This window comes from Chenopodium quinoa, unplaced genomic scaffold (genome assembly GCF_001683475.1).
Source record: "Chenopodium quinoa cultivar QQ74 unplaced genomic scaffold, ASM168347v1, whole genome shotgun sequence".
Classification (NCBI taxonomy): domain Eukaryota; kingdom Viridiplantae; phylum Streptophyta; class Magnoliopsida; order Caryophyllales; family Amaranthaceae; genus Chenopodium; species Chenopodium quinoa.
In genome coordinates this window covers 3,999,020-4,010,124 of record NW_018743199.1, presented here as the reverse complement: position 1 = coordinate 4,010,124, position 11,105 = coordinate 3,999,020, and the positions used below count along the sequence as shown (strand labels likewise).

The 11,105-nt window shown below is 32.4% G+C and overlaps 1 protein-coding gene and 1 long non-coding RNA gene across 6 annotated transcripts; both read right to left on the bottom strand.

Annotated features, from left to right (window-relative positions):
* Positions 1-1,167, bottom strand: LOC110733586. The gene is made up of 3 exons (XR_002513654.1): positions 1,082-1,167; positions 117-160; positions 1-42 (listed from the first exon to the last, which is right to left on the bottom strand). It is a non-coding gene; the product is annotated as an uncharacterized LOC110733586 (long non-coding RNA).
* Positions 1,168-3,668: 2,501 nt separating this feature from the next.
* LOC110733585 lies at positions 3,669-9,881 on the bottom strand. 5 transcript variants are annotated; one of them, XM_021913648.1, is made up of 6 exons: positions 9,638-9,881; positions 9,376-9,517; positions 5,926-6,184; positions 5,332-5,419; positions 4,540-4,606; positions 3,944-4,200 (listed from the first exon to the last, which is right to left on the bottom strand). In XM_021913648.1, the coding sequence occupies exons 2-6, from the start codon at positions 9,439-9,441 to the stop codon at positions 4,147-4,149; spliced, it is 534 nt and encodes a 177-aa protein (XP_021769340.1). In that variant the 5' UTR covers positions 9,442-9,517; positions 9,638-9,881; the 3' UTR covers positions 3,944-4,146. The 5 variants fall into 5 exon arrangements, with proteins under 5 accessions (XP_021769339.1, XP_021769340.1, XP_021769344.1 ...); XM_021913647.1 differs by lacking the exons at positions 9,376-9,517; positions 9,638-9,881 and adding an exon at positions 8,357-8,725 and having other exon boundaries at positions 3,669-4,200; XM_021913652.1 differs by lacking the exon at positions 9,376-9,517 and having other exon boundaries at positions 9,638-9,877.
* Between the last annotated feature and the right edge of the window lie 1,224 nt (positions 9,882-11,105).

Below are 11,105 nucleotides of genomic sequence, written 5' to 3'. Positions count from 1 at the left end.
TTCAGAAAAAGAAGCAGACCGTTTGGATTGAGAGCTCTCCATCTACAATATAAGTAATTTTAAAGTAAGAATTATATACACATACCATTTTATAAAAAAATTTAAGAGCAACTTACATTGCAAGAATAAGAATCCGTGGTTCCTTGACTTCCTTCACTCCCTGCAAGAATAAAAACAAAAATAAGAACCCCTGAACTACACACAGGTTAGCCAACTTATTTAATCTTAATAATCTGAGTCCATACTTTTAGCAGCCTAGCAGGAATAAACACAAATTTTAAAGTATAAGTTAGCTTAAAAAGTGTCCATATATACACATTAGAAATATCAATACCAGGTAAATAGCGTATATGATACGGAGTATGAGTTAGTTTAATAAGTGCAAGTCCATTCATTATTCATTAGAAAACCAAACAATGATTAATATAATGAATCACTAGTTCACTACTCATCCAAAAAATTTCTCAACGATCAAAATTTATTACGAAGTAGTAAGTTACTAAGTTGTGCCGCATTATGTTGGATCAATTTGCAGGTTGGTATTATGGTATATATTCAACTATTCATAATACAATGTGAAATTGAATTGCCACATATAACATTCAAACACAGATACTAATAATGCATACAAATATACAATAGAGTACATACTTAGCAGTTTTCTGTATTATACAGAAATATTGATTGAGATAATGATGGATTTTTTTTTGTATTTCTCATCATCAAGACAAATTCAAGTGGAGACATATATTACCTTGAATAACTTATACTTTAGGAATAAACACAAATTTTCGCACTAAATTAATCTTAATAATCATAATAAACACAAAATTTCGAACTAAATTTCGCACTTGAACCCTAAACCCTAAACTTCTTAATTCTTATGAACCCTAAACTCAAAAAAACCAAAAAAAAAACAGAAATTCGAAAGAGATGAACTAAAAATAAGAAATTCAACATGCAAACATCAAACAATCATTAAAAGCAATTGAAAATTTGAAACAAGAATAAACATATAAATTCTCACACTTAAATTTATTATTTCGAATTAAAAATACCAAAATTATAAGCAAATACTTACCAGATATTATCGGTGTGCATCGCCTGAGAGAATGAGGGAGGTGTCGGCAGTGGGCGGTGGCCGGAGCGAGTTGGGACAGCCGCGTTGAGAAGTTGAGATTGAGGGAGGCTGAGAGAATCAGTTAGGGCTTAGGGAGTTAGGGTTAGAACTTAAAAATATGAAAGAGAAGTTTTAACGTCAGTTTCAATTTTTCAGAGTTTGGTTTTCTTTTTTTTTTTTTAATTACGATTTTCCCGGGTTTCAGGTCCGGACCTAAAAAACCCCGGGTTTGGACCGGGTCCGGACCGGGACCGGGAACCTGGATTTTTAAGAACCGGGACCGGACCTGAATCAACAGGTCCGGTCCGGTTCAGGTCGGTTCAGGTCCGGTTTCAGGTCCGGACCAATTTTTGTACACCCCTACTTATAAAAACGGCTTATTCGATTTTATCAAATCTGTATGTACATTATTGAAAAATTGGCTAGTATTTGCATCCATTAGTCACGGAGATAGTTGGTCCTTGAACTAACTATCCACGTCGGGCACATAATATATTATGTGTTTTATACATATACTAAAGTAATATTTGATGTAGTTAGTAGGAGTTTCACCTTATAACGTTAAGGTCACGTTTTCTAGTCTACCATCAGTTACAATTCTTGAGATGGAAACTAAAATATCCCTTATTGTAAGTGATTCAATACATACAGACTGTTAGAATTACGAATTTATTATAGACACACTAAACATTTTTCACAATTACGAGTTTGACAAAAAAAAATGAAACAAATTGAGATCGTACTACACCCACGTATACCTTCAAATACATTATAATGGGTGTTGGAACTCTTGGAAGGGGATGCAAGTTGTCATAAAAACTAATACATCTTCACACCAAAGAAATCGAGACTTTCTCTCATTGTCGAGAATATTAAGTTTTGACATTAAAATTTGTAAGAATCTTATCTACCCTCCATTCTCGAGCATATGAATGGGTTGTGGGCCGAAGCTTTGAACACTTCCACAATCGTAAGGGAACAAATTGCCCCACTATACGTCACTCAATTTCATTCATTTATTATGACCATATTTCTCACGGTTTTCTCCTTTTGTAGTTAAGTTAAAAAGTGCCTATTTTTATTTATGGTCATAATGTCTTACATGATACATACCATAACTTCACTTTATGAGATACTTCTGTTTGTACTTCTATTTTAGGAGAAATTCCGACCACTTTTCAGAATTGTATTATTATTATTATTATTATTAATTTAAGATAACTTGTGAATAAATTGAAACTTACCTTCGGCCTCCACTTTTCGCAACACATTGATTATCAATCATAGCAGTTACAGTTGGGCATCAATCAATTATAGAGAACTGCATAAAACATGAGATGAAACCAGCAATTTCAGTGGTAGACTGAAGCTAAGACCACCCACTTGTTGTAAATATAGGTAATAGTAACCCCTTGAATGCAAAATTCATAGTGGTGTCAAATATCAACTATTTTTTGTTACCTACACCTCCAACATGTAATGAAGCACTCTCCATCCCCCCTTTCCCTACCAAACCAATAAAGCAATTAAAAAAAAAAAAAAAGAATTTACACTTATTCAACACTTTAATTATACTTTAATGGGGTCAAATAAACAGAGTGTTATAAAATCTGTATTGTAATTATATTCAGATCGAAATCACTCAATAAGTACAATAGCAAAATGGGTATGTTAATTGGATTATGTACAAGCTTGTACGATTGTTAAAAGCCACAATGGATAATTATGTAAATAAATTTTGGTTGAAAATATCAAGTATAACCCACATATAGAGAATAGAGTAATGGACCGAGTTCACATAACATTAAATAAATAAAAACATTAATACACAAATTGTGAGATAAGAAGCAGAAGATTACAGTATACACTTCTTTGTTTCTTTATACTCCGTACTTGCCATGTTTCTTTTCACACTTACTAATTCATAGTTTTAATCAGTAATATCTTTAATTCTCACTATAAAAATGGTACTAAGTATTATAAAACGGAGAAAAAAATTGGACCACCAGGCGCCTATTCACAAAAAAAAAAACACCGACCTAACCTTTCTCTATTCATAATCTTTGCGTCATTCATGTAAAAATCTCGAATATATGCGGAGGAAACAAATTTCCAGCATATGCCAAACAGCCATTAAAATATCTCTAAAACTAATGGTAGAATTTGTATTATATGGTCAGATCTATACATCGTAGTACATTTTTTTTTAATAGCATACATCGTAGTACATTATGGTACTTTGTTGCTTCTTTGAAAGATCTCCAACTTAGCTACATTGAATGTGGATGTACCAGTGCATTTGTGCCTAACACATCCGGGTAACATATCGCTCATACGACTATGTTACCGAGTATTAACTTAGATTACAATCTTAATAGACTTTCGTGTATTAAGAAGATTTTTTTCTTAAAACGAGGGCGTTGGGATAATCAGCATTTGTTTGAGACGACAATGGGCATTTTCAGGAGGAAGAGGTGTAATTCATCACCATTAACGAGTCCTTACAGCAAGTTACGGAGTATAATCAGGGACAAGATAGCAAAACTGGTGAAATGGTAGCAAAATTAGGCATGAAACCACTTATAGAATATTTTTTCATGATAACAAGGTGTCCTGTGTCTTTACAAACCAATAAAATTGAAATTTTATGTTCTGCAAAACATGTTTCTCTATGATTGCAAGGATAAAAAATAGATTCCCACAAATTTCCATCAAATACGCTAATTCAATCATTTTTCTGCACATTAGATCATGAAAAAAGACGACTCAAGTCAATGATATCGATTACCTACTAATCATGCAGATTAAATTAACTTGATGGCAGGAAATTAAAAATCAAAGCTAGAATTTTATCAGATTGGAAAGTTTTTGACTTGATAGGAAAACAGATGAGTTCTGAGGATTAATCGTGCTCTAGATGCGATCATTTTAGCTTTGCTACTAATCATCTTCTGGCACCAAACCTTTACAAAATCCGAGTGGTTGCTAAAAGGAAGAATCATCGGTTTTCAAGATTTTGGTATAGCTCAATCATACAAGCCTTCTTGTTCCCAGACATCAACGAGAAAATCAACCATTTCCTACAAAAAAACAGCAACCAAACGTTGGTAAACAATTACAACTACTGCTTCTTTAGTCCTAATCAAATTGAGGTCTTCTTTATAAAGAGTAGGCATCCGCAACTACTAAAAATTACAGTTCGTAGCAATGTATATTATTCGGAATCCTTAGTTAAGGACATCAATAAATTTGATATGAGAAAGTTCAAATTATAACATTATACTATTGGAAGTGGCCTATTATAATTATACGGGGCAAACTAAACCAAAGATGAGACTATAGTTTTAAATAGGGGGAAAAATGAAATATACGGGAAAAAACAAATAACAGCTTATGTTAAGTACCGAGTATATACTTACAGGCAGAGGGATGGGTTGAGGAAAAGGCTTATTTGTCCCAAGCAGAGTCTCGTATGTAGCATTCCAACTGCACAGTACAGCATTTTGCTCAATTTCATAGGAGCAGCAGTAAAACAACCCAGCAGGGAGAAAAAGAGAGCATCAAACAAGATCAGAACTACTAGCCAATGGCTTATATATATTGACTAAACAATATAACAACAAAAGAAAAGAGCCTAAGCTCAATTGTCTCCAGGTAGTCAAAACACAAGACACAAATTTACCTACACTAGAGAACATCCTAGCATAACCTATCCGATCAACACACATAAGTCAACTACTTGTAGACAGACCTTTAGGATTGCAGCTTGAACACCTAAAATATTGAGAAGTGAAAGGAGTTAAACCTAAGCCCTAGAAGACTTTCTGTTAACGAGCCTAGAGCATGAAGTCTGGCAGATTGATTCCACTTCAACAGCTTCTTCAGTTATCACCAAAAAGATCTGTAAGCCAACTCATTCTACTCAGAGGGAATTCATAACGAGAGCACCCCCAAACAATTTTTTTTTCCCAAGGCTTTAGTTTTCCTATTTCTAACCAACAAACACAACAACCTATCATATATCATGTTTTGATAAATGATTCCTGAAAAACATCATCTGGAACACCCTTTGAATAAACCTCAAGTAACCTACTAACTCGAATTTTCATTCTGTGTAAATCAGGATTCAATCAGTGAAGTAATTAACCACATAGATTCTGCAGTTCAATAAATCTATGTTAGGCAACCTTAAGAAATACAAATTTCCATACCTTAATCTGGGTTCACGCATTTTTGGCTGGTTACGAGACTTTCTATCACCAACCCACTGCTGCCTCATTTGGTTCCAGAGAAGTAGGCCTGCATCCAACAGATTTTCAATCTACAAGTAAATCTAAATTTCTTGGATACTTCGTATAAGAATTCAGTCAAAGGGATATCTTTCAAATGATTATAATCCTATGCATAATCACATAGAAATGAAAGAAGAGAAAATAGTACTTTGAATAATTATTATAGCAGTCACACCCAATCATCAATTATTAATTAGTAGATCCACATACTCCAGCATAAACAACAGTAACAAAGAAAATAATAATAAAATAATAATTAAAAAAAGGAGACACATGCACAAACTGTTGCCTTTGAGGTCTGTTTCTCTGCCCAAATAACTGGATGAACTATAAATAGACATCTCCAAGAATCAGTATAACCACTTCCAAGTGTTACATGGTAATAATAATACATTATCCATTTCTTTTAGGCACTGGAGATGGGGAGGGGGAAATCCTGGTTAATTATAGGGAAAATTAAGCAGGAATACCAGCTGGGAGAGTTGGGTTGGAATAAAGAGGAAGGAAACTTGCCATTATTTACAAATTCAGAAGGATTGCTTGTGCTTCTACCGCCACCATGGGGATCAAGGTTCTGATTAGAGGCACTCATAGATGAAATGCTTCTCTGTGACTGAACTGCACTATTGTCCATTTCATACGAGCTGCTCCAAATTTCGACTGGTAAGCTTGATTTCTTTACGGATCGGCCTTGTATTTTCAATCCTTTTGATGGCTCATCCACAGCGATTATTAGTTGGGGCCTGGTACAGCATCCAAGACAACCACTGCTCTGTTGCAAAATCAGGCATTTTTAAAATGATTAGTACCACCCTCTCAACATTCAACCATAAATGATGGAGTTATATATAGACTACATCAACAAAACAATCTAAGCCTATGTTCCATATACACTCAAACCCATATTTTGCTGAGTTTTGAGGTAAAAAAAAAATGTTAATTTCTTCACGTTACAAGGGAAAAGTTCAACCATTCACATCACATTCTTAGAGCTATCTAATGCTTATGGCGATCACAGAGTAGTGAGCACTCAAAAACAATAACAATTTTCATGGGGGTGGGGGTGGGAGGTGAAAGTATTATTAAAATACTGCATATTGATCAATCATTATGAAATAACAATATCGATAAGAAGAAGCCTAAGAACACTTCCATAAACTATCACCAAAGCAAAGCTTTGGTTGCAGAATGATTTGGGGTTGGCTAACATGAATTGTCATATGGACTTGTCCACCCAAAAAAAAAAAACAAAAAAAAAGTGATACACCTCCTGTTTTTAAATACTTGCTTGTACAGGGGCAAGTGGAAGATTAAAAAGTTATAAAAAGCAAAAGTAGTTGAGAGAATTGGAAGAGACATAATATTATATAAATAAAATATGATTTATGTTGGGTCCACTAGTTCAGAGAATTGAATTAAATACTATAAAAGCTTTCCAAACAAGGAAATGGAGCATGTATCTAAAAACGTCCGAAAATAGAAAGTGAAGCAAGTATTTAAAAACGGCCGGAAATGAAAAGTGAAGCACGTATTTAAACACGGCCAGAAAAGGTAAACGTTAAACGTTAGTTATAAACGTTTTCCTTTTCTAGTCGTGTTGAAATAAATGAAACGTTTCCTTTTTTTTAAAAGTTATTTCTCTTTGTTATTTAATAATATTCTCTCTATTTTTTAATAACATTCTACAAACTAATGATTCTCACAAAATCCCTTACTCTTTTCTATCTCCTCAACTCATAACTAACCTTTAAAGTCCGTGAAAGTCAAAACGTTTCATTTATTTAAACATGGAGGGAGTATTACTAAAAGAGTGGAAGGGAACAAGCATATATTACATTAGAATAACTCAAGATGATATACAAAAAGCCTTCATATACATCGAAAATAATAAAAAGATGGGTTACTATTTTCATATGAAACATCATTGTCACTGACCACCACTATGCATTTACATAAGAAAAACCTGTTAGGAGCCTATTCTCATCCATGCTAGAATGTGCCTGTTGAAGCCGCATTAACAAATGATTCTTGTTGTACAACATATTCTAGAAAGACCTGTCAGCATAATGTACTAGTGTTGGGGGGCTGTTCCAAGCCAATGTTTACATACACATAACCCATGCTATCTTATGTTGTGAGCTCAGAGAAACCTATGAGAAAGCACCGAGCTACCGTTTTATGATCTGAAGAAAATACTATACAGCTATGCAAGCAAACAGATACACAAGTTTTGTGTATTCAACAGAGTGTTTAACCGGGTAAATTTTAGGGAGAATTCAAAAGAACAAACCCTTATATTTACTTACTGATCAAACTGATTAGTGATAATGAAATCTGATTTTGATTGATTACAATTGACTTTTACTTATTAAAACTGATCTTAAACCGAATCTAAATCTTATAAGGTGGGCAAAACAAATTATAAATAGCCAAATGGGCCAATTAAGCAAGTAGCATAAAACGTTGAAAACTTTTTAAGAAGATATGGACTATGAAGTAACTATCATAAAGGTCTCAATACACATAAAGTTTATATTATGCATAAATGAGCAGTACTAAGAGCAAATAACTCAGACATGGGTGAAGCTAAAATCAAAGGTTTGGAAGAGCATAACTCGATATATCAAAATAGCTACTATCCAATTTTCGGACTTCAATTTCGTTCTACACACAACAACAAATATGTCTACATCAATGTGTGCACAAGCTACTGTTGTCAAAAAGTACTCCCCAACTAAATTTTCTTCTAGCACTGCATGCTATACAAACATCAGAAACCAGAAAAGTTAAGCAGAGCTTAGCACCTTCAGCACCATAAAAAAGAGCAAGTAGTTATCTTATCCTACCACATACATATTATGCCTAATATCCAAACCGCTTTTCAAAACTTAACTACTAGCAGAAATTATATGAAACACTCAAGAGAAAAATTGGAAGCCCTTACATTGAAAAGGTTCCTGCAGACATTTTTTATCTTTTCGATCATGAGACAAGCAAGAGCGCCAAAATAAGCAAGGGAAAGTTGTAAAAATGAACAGCAACGCTTTCTCTCAACACAATTGTCGATTTCAATCATCAAACAACATCTTGAATTCATGTCTTGTGCCAATAGGCACACACAACAAAGAAATATAGAGTGGCAAAGAGTGTAAAGGAGAGAGAGAGAGAAAGGGGGCGCGAAAAATAGAATTAAGCTTCTCGAAATTTTAGAAACAACATATTCACAAGAAAAAGGCTAATGTCTCTCAATCATCTGTCACAAGTTACCTCACAAAACAAGGCAAGACTAGATTCCAATCCAAAGAGCAAGCAACTTCACTAATACTATTAAGGCATCTTTTTAAAACAAGGTAAAGAGAACAACAACATTGTTTCCACAAAAATACTAATAAAGGGTACACAGCTGTAGCTTACTACAGTTGAACGAATGGTTTATGAGCTGTAGTATCTTAAACAGAACTAAATTTAGAAACTTTTTTAAACTTGTTACTCTTAACACTTATTAAGTACCCTAACCCCGAAAAAATCTAGACAACACTATAAATGGGGCACAACTAAGGCAGGTTTATTTGAAGTCAAAAGGTATAGATGGCCTCCATAGCAAATCTTCTACTCCACAGTACGTAGTACAGTACTAGTTATGGAGTATAAACATCGCCACGGCAGTGATGTACACGAGATTCGATCCAAGGTCCGTGTAATACTCTCAAACTATAACCAACTAAGCTAATTGACATCCGACCCCACCAAATAGTAATGATAAAAATCAAGAAACAGTCAATAAGTTCAACTAAATTGAATCCTTCATTTTATCCAACGACTCAACAAATAATCATACCAATTCAATTTACATAAAGAATTAGAACAATCAACCAAAAGGGTATTAGATTGGAATTTTAAAAAAAAGAACAGTAAATGATTCCAATTCTTTGACAAATTAAAATTGAGGGAAGAGTGACTCACCCCATGCATGCAAATATGTGAGAAATCCAAGAATCCAAGCAGAAATTGTTGATTACTAAGTAGCATTTACTGGAATGGTCACACCCAGATACTTCAATTTGCTATTTTGAAGAGATCACCGATTCACCATACTTCATATAAACTAAACCCCAAAAAAAATACCCAAAAAAAAAATTATTAAAAAAAACCCCAAATGTAGAAATCAGTGAACTCAATTGAAGAAAATAGCGAAAGATTAAGTTTAGGAGAGAGAATGAAATACCTGATAATTGCGAGCTACTTCAACCTTCAAGAAACAATATTGAGTAGTTTTTTTTTTTTAATCAGGGTTTTTCTATTGACTTTATTTTTTTGGTAATTTAAAATTCAATTATTGGAAAGTGAAAAAGGAGGAAGAAGAATAAAGTTTTGTAAAGAATATATATATGTGTATATATATATATATTTTTTTTTTTAAGAATTGAATTTATATAATTATGCTAGTTGCTGATATTTTTCAGTTTTCAGTTATGGATAATAAGGAGAGTAGGAAGAGGGGAGGTTGGCCATTTAAAAAGGGTAGATGGAAATTGGAAAATTACACCTTGTCAGTCTGTCAGTGGATGATTCAAGATCTTTGAAATTTTGATTTTGAAAAAAAAAATTATTATACTAAGGGTCTATTCTCTTCTGTTGAAATTTAGTTCAGTTCAGTTCAGCTCTGCTCTTAATTTACATTTAATGATATTGCTAATGATATAAAGTCAAATTTCATTCTTTTAAGCTCTTATTACAACGACAACAACAACAACAACAACAACAACAACAACAATAATAATAATAATAATCAATAAGTAATAAATAATAATAATAATAATCAATAAATAATAATAATAATAATAATAATAATAATAATCAATAAATAATAATAATAATAATAATAATAATAACAATAATAATTGAAATAATAATAATAATAATAACAATAATAATTGAAATAATAATACTAATAATAATAATCAATAAATAATAATAATAATCATCAATAAATAATAATAATAATACTAATAATAAAATCAATAAATAATAATAATAATAAACAATAATTAATAATAATAATAATAATATTAATAATAACATGTACATTTGTATATACACATATGTATAGTAATAAATAATCAATAAATAATCAAAGATCACTAATCCGTAGTTAAAAATCACTAATTAATAAGTTCAGTTCAGTTCAGTCCAGCTCAGTTCAGTTCAGTTCAGCTCAGCTCAACTCAGCTGAGTTCAATCAATCGGAACAGGCCCTAAATTTTTGAAAATTGAATACATATTACAGATAAGAATGTGTGAATAAGGGTGGGATATACTGATTTACGGAGTAAATTAATTTTATATACAAATACCTATATATAAAAGTGAGTACGAAGTATTTTTCTTCGAGAAAAATCAAGTTAATATTAAGTAGCACGAGCTTAACTAAACTTTATTAGTTTCTTCTTGAATAAAAATAAATAAATAAATAAATAAAAAAAACATGTTTTTAGAGACAATCACTCTCACAAGTCATAAGAGTCACAACTATAGTTAGAAATTGTGAGAGTGATTTCAAATTTTCCAATTTGAATAGATGGAACCTAGTAGATAAGAGCACTCCAATCACATTGTTTCCTGTTAATAGAGCATTGTTAACGACAATTTGACAATCACTTATGTTTTGGATGATAGGGGATAAATATTTACGG